Below are 23,493 nucleotides of genomic sequence, written 5' to 3' on the forward strand. Positions count from 1 at the left end.
TCTTTTAAAATCCAGTATACAAATAGGAAGTACCAGCTAGGAAAGGGGACTCTCTGTAATAGTCACAATGAGATTTACAGTATTCTTGGTAGGTATGACCTGGGACACACGTACAAAACAACTAGGGCCTTGAGAAGTAATATCTGAGCATAAAAGCAGGATAAGGAGTAAGAATATTGACACACTTCATTGAATTTCAACATTCAGAGTCTACAATATCCTTTCTGAGAACTGTACATTGTATTCCATGTGGAACTCTGCAGCTTCTACCAGCATATAAAGGGACTTGTTTGCAGCAGATCAGTATTGCTGAAAAACCCCTGGGAAACAGCATAAGAAGGTCTGGAAGTATGGGACTTTTCTAGTTGAAAAGAACGATTTTATTCATCACTTCGCCCTTTTGTATGTATATTTCTTACTTAAAGCTCATAATTAAGTTAACACTAAACATAAACAGTTTTACAAATTACCATCTTCAAGAAAACCAAATATCTTACCTTGGGAAGAGTAAATTGTTCTCACTTGCATTATATAATATCTCGGCACTGACAGAGTCAGTTTTATGAGGTCATTCTTGAATTAATTGTGTAGCTTTTATATAAAAATCTTGTTCAGAATGGGCAATAAGCTCAAGTAACTCTTAGTTAGTTATAAAGTATTATTTTGCTAGCTTTTTGAGATTTTGTGCACTTGTATTAGGACAGGCGTTGGATAAACAAATATAATTTTGCAAGCCTCCAGCTTCTCTAGGTCCCCTAGAAATTGCCAGATACTAAATGTTTACATCACTTCTGAAAGGTTGCAAGCAAATAGGGCAACATGCAGCTGCAGAACACTTGTCAGATGGAACATATTATGCCTGTTCTTCAAACAGCTTCACTTGGTCCATTTTTGAGTACAATTCGAAGTGCTGTTCTTAACCTTTAAAGCCCTATGCACTTTGGGACCCAAAAAGGAGAATGTATGTCCTCTTGTGGGTTTTATTTTCTTGCACTGTAACATGTACCTTCTGGATTTCCCTAGAATCAAGCAGTTACTGGACTGCAGGATTTACTGAGAAACAACGTTTTAAAAAAAGATGTTGGGGGCGGGGGGGGTGGAGGGGGAGAGAGGGGACCTACAATGGTTTTGTGCCTAAAAATAAAACACACATACATTACACACACACACACACACACACGGATATATATTATATACAAACTGTATTTTACGTGTGTGTGTGTGTGTGTGTGTGTGCGCGTGTGTGTGTGCGCGCACGTGTGCTTATATATTTCTTGCATAGTTCTCCAGAATATCATACGTCCTACTTTCATGTTCTGCTCATAGCATCATTTCATGCATTGCTATCCACAGAACACTGGAGACGTGATACAAGACAGGGGGCATTTCAGACATTCCAAAGAAGTGGAAACAGGGAAGCAAGAGTGATTCATGTTTCCTCTGCTATCACGTCAGGTGTCATAAGCATCCCATCTCCACATCAAGAGAGCCTCCACCTTCCCCAGTCCCTTTGCACAAGAACTAGATGTGGTGGGTAAGGAAGCATGAGTTGCTCATGTTTCCCTATTGCCGTTTCTAAAGAGGCCTGAAGAAACCCAGGAGAGGTTACATGAAGTTTAGCTTTTCATTAGGACAAATAAGCAGTTGCCAAAGATTTAACTGGCTGATCTACCATTTCACTTTCCATATTATCAAAACGTCCATATCAGACACTGAAGAAAGTGTACAGTATCTCACAAGTCAAGAAAAGCTACCACTCACCATTAGGGGGGGAGGCATCTTCAATTTTTTCTTTTCACTCTCTAATACAGTAACACACCAGAACCAAATTAGCCTTAAAAATTTGCTCTTAACTCACTGAAACACTGATTTTGGCCCTCACTAATTCATCTACCAGTTAAGAGTTACGGCTAGCTAGTTTTCATATCTCTGCCTACACAGATAAAAATGGGTTCACATTCCAGCTAAGAAGTTTATTTCCTTTTCTCATTCCCCATATTATATGCCAGTTAAAAAAAAGACTATACCACTTTTATATGAAACTATTCTGAAAGTAATCTGCAATAAACTTGCTTGTTAAAGCAGCACATTTTATCCAGTTAAATTGAATCTATAAATGCCACTTCAAAACTGGGATTTCTATTATTGCTCCATTATAAAATTCGGATAATGTGGATTACTAGAAGAAAAGCTTTTCATGCAGTGATTTTCAGAGACTGAAAGATGCCTATCAAAGCCCTGTGGGACAGTCTAGCCAGCAGCACTCCCGCCACTAATCTCCCTGAACTATGCTCTTAGACTCCGATAATTTAGTCATTACAACTGAGCACATCTTACCTTTTCGGCAGCAATACCCTCGCCATAACAAATCAATGTTCAGAATTTGACACGCGCAGATCATTTCTAACAGCATCAGAGTGCAAAACCACCCCAACCTAACAGGTTTTGTGCAGTGGTTTTTTTTTAATATATACAGACAAATGAACAACCAATGAAGTAGGAGCCTTTTAATGTCCAAATACAGCTTTTGGGGGGTGGGGGAGGAGCCACCAGGTGGACAACGACCCCCATTCACAAGCTTTTAACACTGGTTACAGGTGACAGACAGGGGGTGGGGGCACAGGAGAGTGAGATCAAGTGGTGGTTTGGTTAGGAAATTTAAAAGGATATTAGAGCAAAGGATTGGCTGTTTTACCATTAATGTAGCAGTCGCAGTTAACATTGGCCCTGAGGAGAAAGAACAGCTATGCAAGGTTTGGTAGAGAGCAGAAATGGAGGTGAGGTGGCAGATGGAAATACCACTCAATCTTCCAGGGGAGACTGACTAATTTTAAATGAGAATTGGACAAAACACTGGACTTTAAAGTAAAAAGTTAAAAACATCAGATTTCAGGATAGATCAATGTACTGAATTAAATCCTCATTGAAGCTCACTGAGTGACCTTGGCCTCTCTCTGAGCCTGAACCTCACAAGGTTATCACAAAGATAGACTGGGATAGGCCCCACAGAGGACAGCCTATGTATCTTGGAGGTGGAAAGACAGGATACCAACAGGCAATGCAAATTTTAAAAATGTGTTTTATTGAACTTGGACTGTTATGCCGGTAAAGTGGATGTGTGATCGATTTACCATGGTTAGTGTTCCAAGTCAGGAGTAGGCAACCTGGTGTCCTCCAGATGTTTTGGGCTACAACTCCCATCAGCCCCACCCAGCAGGGTCAAGGGGCAGAAATTATGTGAGTTGTAATGCCAAACATCTTGTGGGCATGGGATTGCCTTCCTATTTGTACCATTTCAGGGCTGGATTCTGTTGATGCTCTGCACTGTAAACTGGGCTGCAGGGTTCTGCTATGGGTCAGATATTTCGCTGGGGTTAGGTTAGGCCAGGTTTCTTAGGGAAGCAAGACGAGAAGAAATCAGCACCATGGACAGCTATGAACGGTGCTGAGGCTGGAAGCCAGACAGGGCCGCCTGTAAGTTGCTCCAACAAGGAGCAGATCAAGAGTGAGCCTTAACATTTGGCTGCATTTAGGCTCGGTTGCTCCACTTCCATACTGACTGAGGCTTTGTCTTTTAAAGGCTCTTGGCCTGTTTTAGCCAACTCAAGCTGTGATGACATGGGACTGGCTGTGGCATGCAATGGTCCTCATGGCCAGAGTCTTCAAGGTCTGAAGATACCAAGGCAGCCTCCTCTGGACACAGGGGAGCTGACACCTGGGATTTTCCTGGGGAGCTGGAAGCCTCGTGACACCTTTCCATGACTGAATCCTCTCCCTGAACTATTAACTATGGAGCATCTTCTTCAGAGGACAAGGGGTCAGGATCCTCTGACGATGTGGGTTTGTGGTTCTGGTCCAGGACATTGTTCTAAATAATGTTTTCTGCTGTTCTTTCTACATCTTAGGAAGAAACTACACTACAGGTGATTCTGCAACTCTTTTTTTCTGGACTTTAACACACATGCACACACAGGCACACTGCAGCTACCACCACTGCAGTTTGAGGCACAAGACTGGCCTGGAGGGAGAAAAACAACATGATGCTTTCCCCGGGTTCTTTTCAACGTCTCACACACACCCAGCTACTTTTAGCCCTGGAAAGGAAACTACAGGGGTGCCTATAACTTTTCCCCTGCAAAGGTTAAAGCAGCATGAGGAAAGTGTGGCGATTTTCAGACTAACAAAGAGGCACAAGAGGAAAGAGCTACAGCACAACAGCCAAGAACAGCTTCAGTTATATTTCTTGCACATCTTACCTTCACTGGTTGCTTTGGATTCACAAACGCCTTTTCCATGGCGGACAGAATGACACACAGGAGCCCAGAAATCATCATGATCACTCCAGCTGCCGTCAGCCACGAAATGCTGCAGAAATAGCATAAGCTTTCCCTTGAGGTGCAGACGACGACATGAATGGCACACAGCATCAGACACATCAGGTAGAAGGGAAGAGAACACAAGGGAGAGAGGGGCACTTCAAATTCCGCCCTGCTGCTCAGCGCTTTTGGAGTGCTCAAGAGGAGTAGCAGCAGCACCTATGGGGAGGGGAAGAGGAGGGGGTGGGAAGAGAGGCAATGGAGCAGCTATGAATCAAAACCAGGGAAGGAGGGAGCAGTAGAGACTTGCACTATCTCCCGTCAAGTGCAATATACCCTGCACAATATACAGGTCAGTCAGTTTTCTAACGATCCAGTCCACTGAGCAAAACTGTTAGCATACAATAGTGATCCTTCTGAATCTACTGGTCCTGTACATTATTACTACTGCTGTTACTGCCATCAGCACTGTGAACTTCTGAGGAGCAAAGACCACCTCTCCTTTTACATTAATTGCAGCTACAGATTCTCCAAGAAAAAACAGGATCCAAAAGAAGAGCGCAAGTAGTTCCACCTCTCCCCCAGAATTCCAGGCCTGTGCTTCTCAAAGAGCACACCCACGCCCAAGCAGTGCCACATGGCAAACTGCCTTTGAAACTGTGGACAGAGTTTGCGATCCAGCCTCTGTTGTCCGGGAGAAGGTCGGGAGAAAAACCAAAAACCTCACAGGGCATGCCCAAGCCTCTTGGTGCACCCGAAGTAGCTTGGATTCTGTGCTCCTGGCTGAAATGTCGCCATCTATATGTGACCAAGGGTATGGTGTTGTGTAGGCTAGTTTCAGAGTATGAACAGGATGCTTGTAAACAGGGCAAAAGGGCTAATGCAGGGCATTATTTAACTGAGCTAACACACACAATGACGAGGACTTCAATATACCAGTTCGTACCTCCAGAATAATCACTGTTCCCACTATCATTGAATACATGTCATACTGTGCCACTTGCTTGCTTAGGGAAGAGCTCAGGACCTTGAGAGCCTCCAAATATTGCTTAAGGACTTTCTTGCCAAGATTTTCGAGAACCTCCAAGGTACTCCCCTCCAAATAAAGCTTGATCCAATTTCCATGAGATTTTTCTGCCACCTTAAACCGTTCGAATCCAGGATCTAGTAATACGAGACATGAATGCAGATCAGAAAGTTATCCAAGGCCTTCTATAGGAAGGATTCATCTTACTTCTGTTAGGGCGCCATCCTATGCATGTTTAGACAGAAAAAAGGCCTATAACTTCCAGCATTCCCCAGCCAGCCATGCTGGCTGGGGCATGCTGGAGGTTATAGGCCTTTTTTTCTTGTCTAAACATGCACAGGATTGCACTTTTAATGAAGAATTGGGATGATTTCCTTGTAACTATGGGTTCTGATCCACTAAACCAGAATCTGACACATTGTTTACAACAGGGGTGGGCCAAATTGCCCCCTCCCAGGAATCCATTGTGGGCCACACACACACCCCATAAGTGTCTGTGCTGCCACAAAAGTGGCATTCTCAGCAATTCTGCATATTCCCAGTGATTCTGGGAAAGTGGGAAGAACATGCCTTGTTTCCCAGCAGAATCACTGACCAGAATCCAGTCACACAGCAGCACGGCCCTCAAAGAAAGCCCATACCTGGTTTGCAAGGAAGCCCAGATATGTGTCTGTGCTAATGTCAACTCCAAGCCATGGTTAATGGTAACAAGGGAAGGGAGGTAAATTCACCCCCAAAGTTGGATCCCAATTTGCTGTGAGTCAGTGCAGAGTTATGCCTGCACTGGGCCAAAAACTGACATTCACAGACTATCAATAGGTTCTGCACAACCTGAAAAGAACTGAGAAGGACTCCTTCACACCTTTAATGGGCTTTCTTGCCCATTGCGCTAGAAACATAATAATCCAAAGTTTCACTTCTTTCATTAAGATTTGACATCCAAATCTAATATACTATATAGCCAATCATTATTTTTGGCTCCATCTCCCTCCATTCATGTTGTAAATAGTCTATTTCAATTCCCTGATTATCCAAATATTACGTGTTTCTTTTTACTATAAAAAGTGTAGAGAACATTTGCTAGTTACCAGCACAATCATTAACTTACTTGCCTTTTTCATAGGCAGGCATGTTCTCTCGGAGAAGTCTGCTGAGCTGGAAGCTGTTTAAGTGCAAGTACCGTAGCTGTTCTCTCATTGTCTTCTGCTGTACAACAGGCAGCAAAAGCTTCCCAACACTGTTCCTTGAAATTGGCAAGCCCAGGCTGATTGCCAACGTGACTGCGAGGTCAGTCTGCTGAACAAGTTCTGGAGGTTTCGGGGGACCTAAGAAAAGGAGGGAACTACTGGTTAGGATTCGTTTGCCTTCCCAAAAATACATTCTACTGAAGAGACTTGTTACACAATGTTTTCCCCCCTTCAGGGCTGCAGTTCAGTGAAACAGCTCAGGTTGCCCCCCATTATTACTTTTTTAAGGTAGGAAAGTGCTACAGTTGTACACAATCTATGATATTATGCTATCATGCCATGGCCTGGGAGATCTTTGACTCCTTAAGAATATAAGAAGAGCCATGCTGGATCATCTAGTCCAGCATTCTGTTCACACAGTGGCCAACCAGCTGCCCAGGGGAAATTCACAAGAAGGACATGAGTGCAACGGCACCCGCCCATGTTCCCCAGCAACTGGTGTACACAGGCATACTTTCTCTGATACTGGTGGTAGCATATAGCCATCAGGACTAGTAGCCATTGATAGCTGTGTCCTTTTCAAAATCCTTTTTAAAGCCATCCAAATTGGTGGCCATGACTACGTCTTGTGGTAGTGAATGTGTGAAGGACTTCCTTTTATCTGTTCTGAATCTCCCACCAATCAGCTTCATGGGAAGACCCCGGGTTCTAGTATTATGAGAGAGGGAGAAAAATATCTCCCTATCCACTTTCTCCACACCATGCATAATTCTGTACACCTCTATCATGTCTCCCCTTACTAGCCCTTTTTCCAAACTAAACAATCCAAGCTGCTGTAACCTTCCCACATAGTGGAGTTGCTCCCCTTGAAAAAGATGACACTCTAAAGTTGCCTCAGCTTCACAAGTATGGCATGAGGCAGCAGCTGTTCAGGAACACAAGCCCATCTGGTTGGGCAGTTGTCATTTTTAAGATGCCAGTTTTTATTTCTGTCCTACACTTCCTTTGGAAGCTCGGCACAGCTTTCCATCCAGGAAGACAGCCTTCCTTCCCAGCAGTTCTAGAGGCAGTCGCAGGTGCGAACTGAAAGCATCACATCAACTGGTAGAGTGTAATTTGATGTCTGCAACCTCTTCCTCATCTTTTTCATCTTAATACTATGACTGTGCAGACTTCATGACTTCAACATCAAATCAGCCTTTCCTGCCCTCCCCTATTCCATCCCCCACCAAACCTGCTTTTTGTAACATCTTGAGTGATGAAGAGATCTAGAGATCTTGAAAGCTTGCACATTTTCAGTGACCTTTAAGTTGGCCTAATAAAGGCATTACCTTAACATGGATACTGGAATTAGGCTAACAGATACTTTTCTAAATAAAACAACTCTCAAGGCCTAGTTCTCACTGTGGTGGTGAACCCGCACCTGGGCTGTACCACTTTTGACTGCACGTGGGGGCTCACATGATTTTTTTTTTTAAATCCACACATAGAAAGCTAGAAGTCAGGGAGAAGGGTGTTAGCCTGGCTTTCTCCCTGACATTTAATTTTCTACATACAGAGAATTTTTTTTTTTTTTGTACAGAGGAGTGTTTAATCATGCAAGCCCCCACATGCATTCTGAATTCATACAACCCAAACTCAGTCACCTATTCTTTCAGAACAATTTTTAACAAAGCAGCTTAGGGTGCAATCCTATGCATGTTTAGACAGAAAAAAGGCCTACAAATCTGCTGGCTGAGGGACAGAAGAGGCCCTTCTTTTCTTTATTGAACTAATAGTACCAGCCAAAGAAATTCAGATCTTACCACTTATCTTGTCAAAAGCAGAGCTGACCAAAAGGAGGGGTGTGCGCACTTCACTCTCTGAGGAACCTCCATGACTCCCCGTTTCAGACATTCCATGGTCTCCACACACAACAAGTAAAGGGGACAAAGCCACTTCTCCCTCCACCTGAAGGGAAGGAAATTGCCAAGGGCTTAGGAGGTTCCATTGACATACTTCATCAGCCATTTTGTTTCCTTACCTCACAGATTTAAGATCGGAAGTCAAAGGTTTTCAGGAATGGTTGCCACCCACCCAAGTCAATTACCTGACCGAAGACACCAGAGCAGCAATAAACCCCAACTAGCCTGGCACACAACATCTACAGGGCTTCACGTACAGACTTCCCTAACCTAGTGCCCCCAGATGTGCTGGACTGGGAATTATGGGAGTTGCAGTCCAACACATCTGGAGGGCTCCAAGTTGGTGAAGGCTGATGTAGCATGTTAAGGGAGAAAGCTAGGCATAACACATGTCTCAAACAAGCTAACTTTCTACATACAAATAAGCATGCGGCATTTTTTTTCTAGAAACCCAAATATACCTGGATCGTATTTGTCCCTTGTTAATTTTGCCTTCGCTTACTTCTCCCATTCAAAATTTACACTGCAGGCTTCTTGAGGTAGCCCCCTGCCTGCCTTGCTTGTGCAACTCCAGTGGTCACTCAACACATTATAGTTTTACTGAAAAAAAGTGAAGACAACAAACATGTGCATGATGTACAGGCCCACTAATCGGTTACCTGCAAGTGGGCGCAGCTCCATGTGGAGTGCATGCATGGGTGGCAAACCTGAATTTCCCCCCGCTCTAATGTGCTATGTACATCGTCACAGGAGAACAGTGATAATAAGAACACGCGTTCTTAATATCTTGCTCAATCCATTCAACGGCATCAGTTTAGCTTCCCCAAAACCCAAAGGCAGTATCAACTCACTACACTAAGGCTGCAATCCTATGTACATTTGCCAGGCAACAACCCTCACTGAGCACAATGCAACTTCCTTCCAAGTAAACATGCCCCAGGTCAGACTGCAAGTCAGGGGTGCAAAACTAAGCCCCCCCCAAGGGGGGCAAAATCTGACCCTCTAGTGCTCCCCAGAGGGCGATGCCCCCTTCCCCCTGACCCTACCCCCTTTCCCCTGACCAGCACCCATTTGGTGGTCTTCCAGGTTTTGTGCAGTTTTTTCTCCCATTCTAAAAGGTTGGAATGCCTCTCTTAAAGCTTAGCTACTGGCAGTAACAGTTGGAAGCTAAATATGCTGGTATCTTTGGTATTTTGGGCCTGCCCTTTTTGCCATTGGCCCAGCCCCCTTTTTCCTTCCAGTCTGCCCAGCACTGCAGTGTAGCCCCTGACAGCTTCTCCGAAATGGAATACAGCTCTTGGGTTGAAAGAGGTTCAACACCCCTGCTGTAAGGACTGGAGCCCGATGCATCACACACAATTCCAGTTCTCACATTTAATTAGATTCACATCCGAAAATGTCACCTTGGAAAGGAGAGAAGTATGAATCTTCTTGATGATGTTATCCATTTCAGAAAGCTTTGGCCCTACTAAAGGACTGTTTGGTCCACTCAGGTGACCAATATGGTCCAGCCCTAAGTAGTGAAGGATAAGCAAATCCCAGTCTTCTCTTTTCAGCACATTATCCAAGTGTCTAGTGACATTATCATCAACCTTAGAGAGAAAGGAAAAGCAAAGGTACTTAATCTCACTACACAATTCATTCTTCCAGTCTATACAGTCTGTAGAATCAAGCAGTAAAAGCTTTCTCGGTCATCAAACTTCTGATGGAAGGGTGGATGCTGTACAATAGAATGGTTCCTTATGGAAACTAAAGCTTCTGACGCAAAGGGAAACTAGCACGTTAAGGGAGAAGGCTAGGCCAAGCACATCTCTCAGACATGCTAACTTTCCAAGTACAGGGCGTTGTTTTCAACAACAGAGCATTCAAACATCCTGCCCCTCAACTGCAGCCTGAAGTAACACAGACCGAGGAAAGCTTTGCCACCTGTTTTGCTGGCTGCATAATCTGATCCTTCACCAGATAGCCACGAGTTAAGAATTAAATAAGCATGCCATATGAACCTAATGGTACCTTTAAGACTCTAGACCAGGGGAGGCCAACTCGTGGCCCTCCAGATGTTTTGGCCTACAACTACCATTGCCTGTGCCAGCTAGGGCTGATTAGTATTGTTGGCTAAAAATCTGGAGGGCCATATATTGCCCACTCCTGCTCTATACACTGCATTTTGTGGGCAATTGGTTCTCCAAATCAGAGCACAATCAACAGCAATCCACACACTCAGGGTGCTCATTTCCATGCTGCTGTGTGCCAAAACAGCAGTGGTAGCTTTAGAGTGCAATCCTATGCATATTTTGACAGACAGAAGTCCTACAACCGCCAGCATGCCCCAGCCAGCCATGCTGGGAACTGCAGGACTTTCGTCTGTCTAAACATGCATAGGATTGCACCCTTAAACTCATGAAATTGAAGTAAAGAATAAAGGATACAAAGCACACACATGCACATACCACACATACACCGTCCAGTCCATAAACTCTGAAAGGGTCAGAGATCAATGGTACAGCACATTCTTTGGACAAACAAAGTCAAAGGTTCAATCCCTGGCATCTCCAGTTAAAAGGACCCGAGGTAAAAACCATTCCATCTGGCTGCAGCAAGGGAAGAGGCCAGTTAGGCAAAATCAAGTACTATTTGGATCCTCCCCTGCCAGAGGAATCTCCTGCAGTGACCTCTCTACCTGGTCTTTATGGAACAATATGAAAGAGCCAATACCTGAACTCACTTATTTTCCTCCGAAGACCCAAGCCATCTTGAGTTCTTTGGCAAAAGAAGGTGGCATATAAATGTGGTAAACAAATAAAGGGCTGGGAAAGGCCTCTGCCTGGAGAACCACTGCCCATCAGAACAAATGGAGACCAATGGAACTTATTATACGGTCATTCCAAAGCTTTGGGGAGTTTTGCCCAGGCTGAAGAAAAGCTTATTTGGCCTGAGATTTTGTAAAGATCGCATATGGAACATTTAGAAGCTCACCACGGTGGGGTGCCAATTATCTGGCTGCCTCCAACTGCCAAAGAAATGGCAAAAGACCCTCAACTGAGACATGGAAAAGGAAAACGTAATTACCAGTTTTAGAAATAAGCAGTGACTTACACATTTTCTAACTAAAAATCCAGTTTTCAACTAGCAGACAAAAGGTTGCTTTTTAAGAGACATACAAAATTATACTTCCATGCCAATAATTATTCGCACACTGATCCAACTACACACCTTCTTACATCAACATGCCTAACTGACTTCTTACCTCAGTGTAGTCTGGGACAAAAAAAGATGTTGTTCCATCATATTCCACAAACTGCTTTGGAAACAGTCTAACCCAAGTGTCATCCCCATAGAAGATTATCCTTTTCCCAGCTGTTTTGGCCTGCCAGATCAAGTTATCTTCCAGCAAGGCTGTAGAATTGAGGTTCATGATGATATCAATGAAACCCGGGATGCTGCCAGTTGTCAGGGCCTGAAAAAATAGGTGTCCCAAAAGAAGAGGGAAAAATTGTTTCATAGGGTTTGAAAAGAGGAGAGTCCTGCCTTAGGACAATGAAGTTGGCATGCATGTGTGGATGACAAGCCAACTCCAAGAAACTTCAGTAAAACAGTCAACAGATTAATTAGAACACAACTGCACAAGCAATCCCTGACCACTGATCCACCTCACAGCCCTACATCAGGGGTGGAGACCCTATGGCCTGCCAGGTTTTAAGACTACAATTCCCATCACCCTAGCCCATACTTGATAGGGCTGATGTGAGTTAGAGCCCAACAACCTCTGGAGGGCCCCATGTTCCCCACCCCTGCCAGTGGTCAAATGACCAAGCAAATATCGTCAGCATTTGCCCATCATCAAATACTGCCAAATATTCAATGAAATAAAGAACAGCCTTTTATAAATCTACCTTTTTAATAACACCACTGTGTCTGCTGAGAGCAACAGCAGGAATGAGGGTCTCCTGCTCCCCAGCCCTGCTAGTTGCTGGGTAACAGATGCTCACACCCCCTCATTTAAATCAGCTATCCCCAGCTCGACAGTTCCCTCCAGAGTGAAACCATATGGCCTGGGCAAATTCTGACTTTCCCTCTAGAGCAGGGATGGGAAACAGTAAGATCTGGATCTACTGGTAGCTTCCTGGGTGATATCAAATAGATCGGCAAGGATTTCTGATTCCCAGTTGTTTAACATTATCAGCAACAATATGATGCCCTAGAGTGGATTTTTCGATGGAAAGACTGGGAAACGGGTGTTTTGTGACAGACCACAGGAGCGAATTTGCGATCTGGTCTCCGCTCCCCATTCCCATGGCAGTCATTCTGTTATAGCACCCATGACACTTCCCCCAAATTCCAAATGTGTTGGGAGAACCCTTACAGAACCCATTCATCAAAATAAAATAAAGCAATACTTAGGGCTTCTTGCACAATTTGTCCTTTTCTAAAACAGAAATCAGTCCTCACCAACATCTATTTTGGGATACAGATTGCAAAGTCTTATTTTGGGAAGCGCGCAGTAGCTTTTAAGGGCATAAGGATAAATTAATTGCATCCGCTCATTACGTGCTAAAATAAGACACTTCTCAATGTTGGAGTACTTAATTAGAAACTCATTTAACATTAGTACTAAAGAATTAATAGGTTGATGCACAAAACAGTGTTCCATATTCCTTGCTATAGGCATCCTAAGGGTTGTATTTATTTATTTTTATTTTACTTATTTTTAGAATGGATCAGGTACTAGGTATGTACTTTTTTTCTCATTCCTAAATTTTTCACAGCCCAATAAGTCAGCCATTATGGCAACCACAAATCTGAAGTCTGCCTTGCCAGTGGAATTAGTTGCCAACACTGTCTGCTTTGTGTGGTTGTGCACTTCATCAGGTAAAACATCCTCTGAATTACTCCACAACAGCCTTACCCAACCTGGCAACTTTCAGGTGTGTTGGAATACAACTCCCACCATCCCCAGCTGGCATGGGGCTGATGGGGCTTGTAGTCCAACACATCTGCAGGGTGCTCGATTAGGGAAAGCTATTCCACAACAGCTTTCTGTTACATCTGTTACAATCTTCTCTTATGCAGATTTCTTTGGGGCATGTGAATATATTATTTACTGATAATTGAAACTTTCATTCCACAAGCATAGATCTATGTGCCTGGCTGCCAATGGCAACTCCAGATCTGCACAGACAACACAGCTCCTACCTCCCCAACCTGTGGACACTGGCAGCTCTGATTTCAGTGGGGCTGTGAATCCACTCTGGGTTTCAGTCAGAACTCTAAAGGAGCTATCCAATGTGCCCAACCCATTTTGGGTTCAGCACCTTGGATAGCTCCTTTAGAGTTCTGGCTGAATTGGAGCCACGAGCCTCCAACATTCCATCCCATTGGAGGTTGGGCCTGTCCTCTGCTGGATTTCAATTTCCTCCTAGGGAGTAAACTACTGTACTGATTTATTACCTAAGAACTGAATCCCACCCAACCCTTGTACTCCCAGCCACTGAGGCAGCTCCAATGATAACATCCAACAAAACTGGCAAAGCAAGAAACACAGAGAAGGTGCAGCATGTTAAAAAGCAGCAACCTAAAAACAAGGGGTCCAGCCACTTGCACTCTGCATTCTGGCCAGTTTGGGGACACAAGCAGCTTTGGCAGAGGACTGAGGCCAGGAACTAGATGGGGACATGTATTCGGGTTGGTTCCACTAGACCTCTCAGCGGCATTTGATACCATAGACCATGGCAACCTTCTGGAGTGTTTGGCCAGTATGGGACCTAGAGGCAGTGGCTCCCATACTACCTGGCTGAAGGTGCCCAGAAGGTTGTGCCGGGGGACTATTACTTAGCCCCTTGGCAGTTGGCCTATGGCAGGGGCGGGCAACTTGTGGCCCTCTAGATATAGTTGGACCTCAGCTCCCATCAGCCTTAGCCAGCATAGCCACAGGTGGGAGTTGCAATCCAATCACATCTGGAGGGCCACAAGTTGCCCACTCCTGACCTATGTGGTTGCTGTCAGGAAGGCCCTTGCTGCCTTCTGAAATCCTCAAGTAGCCAGAATCAACACAGAGACAATAGGGCTCTTTTCCAAGGCTTTATTTCCATTCAACCTAATGATGCTTACAGAAGCTAACTGCATGAGCCTAATGAGGGAAACTTTAGAGAGCTGCCTACCAGAGGTTTCTAGCATTAGTGAAATCAGTTGATCTCTGTTTGGAGGACAGAGGTGGGAAACCTCTGGATTTAAGGGCTAGGAGGCGAAAGTCCGCCCCTTTCCCGTGGGGCATCGAGGCGCAGCTGTCGACGTTGCGCCAAGCGGGCTGAGTGCCTCCTTCTCCCGCTTGTCCCTTCGCCAGCGCCTAGTGTCCCGAAGCTCCAATTGTCCCTCCCCCTGCCTGCCAGGGTCACTACCGCTCTCATGAATGCGAGCAGGGAGGGACTCTCCCTCCGGCGGCACCTCTGAACAGTGTGCGGGTTCCTCACCCACTGTTTCTATCTCTTCTTCAGAATCAGAACTGCTTTGGGGCTCTATGGCCCGGATCCAACCCTGACAGTTCCTTTAGGCTCTATTTTGTCCCCTATGCTTTTTAACCTCTACATGAGATCCTAATGATATAGGGTAGAATTTAAATGTTTTAAATAAATAAGGGTACAGTCCTATGCAGGTTAGGCAGAGAAAAAGTCCTACAACTCCCAGCGTTCCCCAGCCAGCTGCTGGCTGGGGAATGCTGGGAGTTGTAAGACATTTTTTCTGTCTAAACCTGCATAGGATTGCGCTCTAAACAGATAAACAAACAACACCACTGGGGGAGGCCATTCAGAGTTTCAGGGTTGGGTCTCTTTATGCTGATGATGCCTCGCTCTCCGTCTCTGTTTCAACTGATGCCCAGAAGACTGTGAAAGTCCTGAACCGCTGTCTGGATTCAGTGATGAGTTGGATGTCGGCTAACAAACTGAGGCCCAATCCAGAAAAGGCAGAGGTATTGTTGGTCAGTAGATAAGCAAATCCAGGATCGCCTGTTCTGGACAGGGTTGCTCTCCCTCTGAAGGACCAAGTTTGTCGCTTGGGGGTGCTTCTGGACCCAACATGGCTCCTAGAGTGTCAGGTGACTGCTGCGGCCAGGAGCACCTTTACTCAGCTTTGACTGGTGCACCTGTCAAACCACTTTCTGGGGAAGGTGGACCTGCTCACAGCAATCCGTGCCTTAATCACTAGACTACTGCAACATGCTCTATGTGAAGGGCATGGGCATCCATTCACAGGGGCAACGAGGTGCAGCTGCCCCCCCCCCCCGATTCCAGTGATGACATCATTCTGGGAGTGGCAACAGCGGCTACTTGTGCTGCACCTGCCCCATCCATCTCCACTTCCAGTTTCCAGCCACACAGGCAAGGCTCAGGACAGGACAGGAGGTCAGTACACTAAATACAGGAGTAGGGGATGCCCTTGGGTTTAACTGGTGCCGCGGGAACGCATCCTTATAGGGCAAAGAGGTAGTAGCAGGAGGACCAGGCTCCTCCACGCTGAAATAGCTCCATTCCGAGAGTGGCAACAGTACCCCATGCTGCACACGCCTGCCCCATCTACCTCTACTCTCCAATTCCCCGCAACACAGGCAAACAAGGTCCAGCCAGGGCAGGGTAGTAAATTAAACCTGGGATGGGGGCGGAGTGAGCTCAGTTGAGAGTTGATACAATGCAAATGGTAGATCCATTTCAATCGGGCTTCAGGCCTGGTTCTGGAACACAAACTGCCTTGGCCGCCCTGTGGGATGACCTCTGCCGGGAGAGGGACAGGGGAAGTGCAACCCTGTTGATTCTCCTGGACCTCTCAGCGGCTTTCGATACCATTGACCATGGTATCCTTCTGGATAGGTTGTCTGGGTTAGGAGTTGGAGGCACTGCACTACAGTGGTTCCGCTCCTACTTGGATGGCCGATTCCAGAAGGTGGTGCTGGGGGATTATTGCTCTGTGCCTTGGTAACTATGGCATGGGGATCCACAGGGCTCTATTTTATCCCCTATGCTGTTCAACATCTATATGAAACCACTGAGGGAGGTTATCCAGAGGTGTGGGCTGAGGTGCCATCAATATGCAGATGACACCCAACTCTACCTCTCTTTCTCATCAAACCCAGGTGAGGCAGTGGCTGTTCTGAATCAGGGCCTGGGCACGGTAATGGACTGGATGAGGGCCAATAAACTGAAACTCAATCCAGACAAGATGGAGGTACTGTTAGTGGGTGGTTCGTCTGCCCGGCTAGGTGACATTCAACCTGTTCTGAAGGGGGCTGCGCTCCCCCTAAAGGATCAGATTCATAGTTTGGGGGTGTTCTTGGACCCAGAACTGTCACTTGAGGCACAGGTGAACTCAGTGGCAGAGAGCACTTTTTATCAGCTTAGGCTAGTATAACAACTACTAACCTCTCATCTGGATTACTGCAGTGCGTTAGACCTGAGGCTGCTTTTGAAAACAGTCCAGATTACTGCAATGCATTATACGTGGGTCTGCCTTTGAAAATGGTCCAGAAACTTCAGCTGGTCCAAAACAGGGCAGCGAGACTGTTAACAGGGACTGGCCAAAAAGATCACATTACACCAGTACTTTTCCAGCTGTTAGTCCATGTCTGGGACTGATTCAAAGTGCTGGTATTAACATTCAAAGCCCCAAATGGCTTGGGGCCAGGTTATCTGAAGGATCGCCTCCTCCCATGTGTGCCTGCCAGGACCCCAAGATCATCTTCAGAAGTCCTTCTCCCTGAGCCCCTGCCAAAGGAAGTGAGGTGGGTGACTACCAGGCAGAGGGCCTTTTCTGCTGTGGCACCTGGCTGTGGAAAGAGCTCCCTAGAGAGGTTTGCCTGGCATCTATGTTGTACTCCTTTTGGCTCCAGGTGATGACCTTTCTATTTTCCCAGTATTTTAGCTTCCTAGTCTTTTAGCTCTGTTTTAAATCTGTATTTTAAATCTCCACATTGCTGCTAGGTTATATTGTGGTTTTACACTTTCATATTTTATATTGTTTTATTCTGCACCTTGTGGTTTTAATTTTTGTGAACTGCCCAGAGAGCTTCAGCTGTTGGGCAGTATAGAAATGAAATAAAATAAATAAATGTGGACCTGAAAGTATCACTGAGGCTGGCTTTCTCGCAGATCCAGCCAGGAGGCACCGCAGCCTGTTAGGCCTTCAGTTTGGTAGCCTGCAGGAGCGTCTGCCTCGAAAGCACCACTCGCTGTGACTATGGAAATCACTGACTTCCCATCCTGTTCCACCAGGCATGGGCCCCTGATTGAGTTCACTTTAAAGTGAACCAGTGAGTCATTTTCCAGCCTACTGGTGAGGTGGTGGGGGGGAGAAATCAGGAATGTCACCCATCTGGGAAGGGGGGGTGTTCCTTGAAAGAACCATCCCTGCCAGTCCCAGAATCACAAGGGATGATGCACTCCTTATATACACTGACTTTTTGAGGCTTAAACCCACCCTTTGTAAACATGCATAGGATTGGGCTGTTAACGTTGATATATGAAAGCACCTTAATGCCCCGTTGCCTCAGAAAGTTCTGGGGAAAAAAATAAAGGAAAGGGAGAGATGGCTAACTACCAACTTATGAGGATAGCCATTCCAAATTTCATCCATGCTCACGGACATCCACAGGAAGGGAGATGAGGGGCAAGTGATCCCCTGGGGATGAGCCATAGCATCCAGATTCCCAGCTTTCAGTTTTTTAAAAAGGTATGTCTATAGCCCTTGCAGAACCAAAGAGATGAGGCAAAATGTGAAGCTGCTATACTGGCTATTTATTTATGAGAAACTAGCTGGCTCCCACCTTTTAGCATTTTTAGCCTATGCATGAAGTCACCGCAACGGCTAACACACCCACTATCTGGATGTGTTAAGCCTTCTGGGGGTGTTAAGCCTTTTTTGGGTTCTTCCCTGTTAGGAAGCAATTGCAGCCTCAGAAAAACAATTTAGAAATCCAGGAGTATCTTGCAGCTGGGTTTGGATAGTAGTGTGTCTACCAAAAAAAACAAACAGTAGCAGCAAAGAGAGGAGTCCATGATCTTACTAACTCAGGTTCTTGTTAATATTTTTTCTGAGTTTATAAACATTTAAAAATGCCTTGACAACATGTGCAGATAAAGTTCATAATTATTAGATCCATATTGCAGGAGGCAGGGCTGTGGCTGAGAAGGTGTGGGTTACACCAGACCTGCAAAGCAGCTCAGTGTCGTTATTCTTGTTTTGTGGAGCGTGTGTGTGTTAGAGTATGACAACTCTGCAGAGGATGAAGAAATCAAAAAAGCATCAGGTACAGCACGTTGCATTTTCCAAATATCAGAACTTACTTTAATTCGAGGCATAGTGACTGTAGGTGGCTTTACTTCTGCTATAAAACTATGAGATGTTCCTCTTTCCACCAGCTGCGTTGTATAGGGCATGAACTGTTTACCTTTCAAGCCAAACACAAAGTCATCCCTCAGGGCATCGATTAACATTATGACAGCTTTTTTAAAGAGAGGAGATGGAATCTTGGTCCAGTTGGAAGATAATCCTAAAAAAAGAAATGTATGAGGCATTAATCTAAGCCCATGGTTGGTTTTCAACCACAATACTAGTCTCAATGTTCTCTTACTTCGTAAAAACCCCTTTAGAAACAGGTATGAAGCAATACAGTCACTGTGATAACAAGAGCAACTAGGAATTTAATTCTGACACTCAGAATTTTGGTCCTAGTCTCCAGAAAGGATGGAGAGGTTTTTTGCATTGGCTATTTACAGTCATATGAAAAAGAAAGTACGCCCTCTTTGAGTTCTATGGTTTTACGTATCAGGACATATTAAAATCATCTGGTCTTTAGCAGGTCCTAAAATTAGGTAAATACAACCTCAGATGAACAACAACACATGACATATTACATGGTGACATTATTTATTTTACAGAAATAAAACCAAAATGGAGAAGCCATGTGTGAAAAACTAAGTACACCCTATGGTGCAATAGCTTGTAGAGCCACCTTCAGCAGCAATAACTTGAAGTAATTGTTTTCTGTATGACTTTAGCAGTCTCTCACATAGTTGTGGAGGAATTTTGGCCCACTCTTCCTTACAACATTGCTTCAGTTCATTGAGGTTTGTGGGCATTTGTTTATGCACAGCTCTCTTAAGGTCCCGCCACAGCATTTCAATCGGGTTGAGGTCTGGACTTTGACTGGGCCATTGCAACACCTTGTTTCTTTTCTTTTTCAGCCATTCTGTTGTAGATTTGCTGGTGTGCTTGGGGTCATTGTCCTGTTGCATGACCCAATTTCGGCCAAGCTTTAGCTGTCGGACAGATGGCCTCACAGTTGACTCTAGAATACTTTGGTATACAGAGGAGGTCATGGTCGACGCAATGACTGCAAGGTGCCCAGGTCCTGTGGCTGCAAAACAAGCCCAAATCATCACCCCTCCACCACCGTGCTTGACAGTTGGTATGAGATATTTGTGCTGATATGCTGTGTTTGCTTTTCGCCAAACGTGGCGCTGTGCATTATGGCCAAACATCTTCACTTTGGTCTCATCTGTCCAAAGGACATTGTTCCAGAAATCATGACTCCTACTGTTAAATGTTAACTCCAACTGGCATGAACTTTAACATTTAACATGCTAACTGAGATGTAACTCTTTGATGTTTTGCAATTTCTCTGAGCATTGCACGGTCTGCCCTTTTGGTGAATCTTCATACCTATGGAAGCAGAAAAACTAAGTACACCCTTACTGCTTCCATAGGTATGAAGAGGCTAAGTAGCAGCCAGGTGCTGCTAATCAAATGCCCTTGATTAACTGATCATCAGCAAGTGTGGCCACTTCTATAAAAGCCCACGTCTCAGGAGTTTGCTGGTCTCGAGCATTCAGGTGTGAGTTAACACAATGCCAAAGAGTAAAGACATCAGTAATGGTGTTAGAGAAGCAATTGTTGCTGCCCATGAATCTGGGAAGGGTTATAAGGCCATTTCCAAACAATTTAGTCCATTTCCACAGTGAGGAAGATTATTCACAAGTGGAAAACATTCAAGACAGTTGCCAATCTTCCCAGGAGTGGACGTCCCAGCAAATTCACCCCAAGGGCAGACCATGCGATGCTCAGAGAAATTGCAAAACATCCAAGAGTTACATCTCCGACTCTACGGGCCTGAGTTAGCATGTTAAATGTTAAAGTTCATGACAGTACAATTAGAAAAAGACTGAACAAGTATGGTTTGTTTGGAAGGGTTGCCAGGAGAAAGCCTCTTCTCTCTAAAAAGAACACGGCAGCAAGGCTTAGGTTTGCAAAGTTGCATCTGAACAAATCACAAGACTTCTGGAACAATGTCCTTTGGACAGATGAGACCAAAGTGAAGATGTTTGGCCATAATGCACAGCGCCACGTTTGGCGAAAAGCAAACACAGCATATCAGCACAAATATCTCATACCAACTGTCAAGCACGGTGGTGCAGGGGTGATGATTTGGGCTTGTGTTGCAGCCACAGGACCTGGGCACCTTGCAGTCATTGCGTCGACCATGACCTCCTCTGTATACCAAAGTATTCTAGAGTCAACTGTGAGGCCATCTGTCCGACAGCTAAAGCTTGGCCGAAATTGGGTCATGCAACAGGACAATGACCCCAAGCACACCAGCAAATCTACAACAGAATGGCTGAAAAAGAAAAGAAACAAGGTGTTGCAATGGCCCAGTCAAAGTCCAGACCTCAACCCGATTGAAATGCTGTGGCGGGACCTTAAGAGAGCTGTGCATAAACAAATGCCCACAAACCTCAATGAACTGAAGCAATGTTGTAAGGAAGAGTGGGCCAAAATTCCTCCACAACTATGTGAGAGACTGCTAAAGTCATACAGAAAACAATTACTTCAAGTTATTGCTGCTGAAGGTGGCTCTACAAGCTATTGCACCATAGGGTGTACTTAGTTTTTCACACATGGCTTCTCCATTTTGGTTTTATTTCTGTAAAATAAATAATGTCACCATGTAATATGTCATGTGTTGTTGTTCATCTGAGGTTGTATTTACCTAATTTTAGGACCTGCTAAAGACCAGATGATTTTAATATGTCCTGATACGTAAAACCATAGAACTCAAAGAGGGCGTACTTTCTTTTTCATATGACTGTAACAGCTATCTCCTGTACTGAGCAGCTTAAACCACACTATCAGAAGACCAGAACTGGATTTTGGTGGGGAGAAAGACTTGCATTCTATGATAGTGTACAGTATGCTAGCAAGGGTTATAGAGGTGGCATTTAACTCCTAATAGGACTCAGACATGCAGGAGAGAGCCATAATATTTGTCCTGTAACCCTCGCTCCTTACTCGTGTGCAGAAGGCCCAAGTTGCAGTTTTTCAGCAAGAGAAAAAAGGCACTGAACATGCTCAATACTCTAATATATTCCCACAGACTACCAGAAATAGTGGTAGTCTACCAAGTGCACCAATAGTTTATGGAATCTACAACAGGGAAGAGGAGTTTACAGATAGGAAGCATTAGCAAGCGTGCAAATCAGCAGCACAAGACAGCATTCGGTAAATGACAACTTACAGGGCAAAAGCAGTATGGAGAACAGCCCTACTCCTTAGAGCCAGTTCACTTAACTGCTACCACAAAGTCTTCTAGGTATGATAGGGTAATGGGTAAGGACCCACCCACTGTCCCAGTTCAGATGTCACAACAACTCAGGCGTGTGTGTGTTTTAAACCCTGGGCTGTTGGGAACGAGTAAGCATGTCAGGGGTGAGACAAGCCAGAGGTCTGGATTCAGATGCAACTCTACACAACCCAGGATGCAGTAGCCCCTGGGAGGTTTGGGTTGTGCAACTCCTCCCCCATCAGCACTACCCAGATTCAGAGTGTAACCAGCCACTACTTGCTCACCATGAAAGCATCCAAGAGAATGGGGGCTGTGAGGAGCATCTCCAGTTACTCACCTGCCCTCTCCCTCTGGCAGATGCAGTGGCAAGGACCACCCACAAAGAGGGTGCAGGTGAGCAGGTAAGGAAGAGGAGATGGCTGCTGCTTCCTGCTTCTGACCGCTTCCCCCATCTCTCTGGGAGGAATGGTAGGGAGTACTGGCCCCAGCAGGGAAGCCCAGAGAAAACATGCAAGCAAGAAGCAGCCACTCTGTGGGTGTTGCAGTGGACTGGGCACAGAGCATGCATGCACCTCTGCCCACTTGTTTTCTCTCTCTGGGCAGCCATCATAATGGATTGGACCTGCTGTGCCCATTCCCCACCACTGCACTGCCCAGAGGGAGATAGCACACCTGCAAAGGTGGCTGCTTGTGCAAGGACAGCCTCCTCTTCTCTCCCTTGCTTGCATCCTCCCTCTGGGTTGCACAGCTCCTCTTGCTCACTTGCTCATTCCAGGGGTGCTTCCAGACAGAGGCCCCCCTAGTGCTGCCAGCTAGAAGGCATTGTGCAGCTCTTCTGTCTTTTTCTCCTGAAAGGATTTTCTGAGGCGAGAAGATGGAAGAAGCAAGGGAAAAACACAGGAGGGTCACAAGTGGAAGATGATGATGTCTGGACTGGCCATAAAATTCCATGAACGAGGGAGGGTGATAATGATTTAAAAACCCCTGGGCAAGCCCACTGGCCCTAATCCTTCCTACCATGCTGCCCAAAGAGGGAGGGCGAGCAAACAGGTAGCCTTCCAGAGGAAGAGGTCAGGCAAGTGATCAGAGGTGGCAGCAGCCGCTTCTGCCAAAACCATCACTGTGCCAACGCACCCTGACAAGTTGCTACATGACGGTGAGCCATGCTGCTTCCTCTTGTTTGCCCTCTCCTCTCTGGGTGGCACAGCAGGGACGGCTGGGGTCACTAGGCCCAGTCCCCGCTGCTGTGGTGCCCTGAGAGCGAGCACAAGCAAGCCCACGAAGCAATGAGGGAGCTACTCCTTACACAAGCAGCCACCTTGGCTTGTTGCATACCTGCATACGCGCGCTCTCGCTCTCTCTCTGGGTGGTGAGGACTGGGGCCTGCTGTACCACTCAGAAAAAGAGAGGCCACGCAAGTGGGCAGAGGTGGAAGTTCTCTCTTTCTCTGGGAGTC

At 45.6% G+C, this 23,493-nt stretch overlaps 1 protein-coding gene across 3 annotated transcripts in view; it reads right to left on the minus strand.

The window, feature by feature from the left end:
• Positions 1-23,493, minus strand: part of PIGG (phosphatidylinositol glycan anchor biosynthesis class G (EMM blood group)) — a 67,166-nt gene that overhangs the window by 42,808 nt on the left and 865 nt on the right. For 2 of the 3 annotated variants that reach the window (XM_084834831.1, XM_084834832.1), the window contains exons 2-8: positions 18,763-18,968; positions 11,682-11,891; positions 9,838-10,026; positions 8,336-8,480; positions 6,456-6,668; positions 5,263-5,480; positions 4,257-4,535 (exon numbers count right to left, since the gene is read on the minus strand). In XM_084834831.1, coding sequence (XP_084690957.1) covers positions 4,257-4,535; positions 5,263-5,480; positions 6,456-6,668; positions 8,336-8,480; positions 9,838-10,026; positions 11,682-11,891; positions 18,763-18,968 — 1,460 coding nt within the window. The remainder of the gene's footprint in view (positions 1-4,256; positions 4,536-5,262; positions 5,481-6,455; positions 6,669-8,335; positions 8,481-9,837; positions 10,027-11,681; positions 11,892-18,762; positions 18,969-23,493) is intronic. The other variant, XM_084834833.1, reaches the window with a different exon arrangement.

Source organism: Heloderma suspectum, chromosome 2 (assembly GCF_057233095.1).
Source record: "Heloderma suspectum isolate Gila_16-S chromosome 2, 16-S_ref, whole genome shotgun sequence".
Classification (NCBI taxonomy): domain Eukaryota; kingdom Metazoa; phylum Chordata; class Lepidosauria; order Squamata; family Helodermatidae; genus Heloderma; species Heloderma suspectum.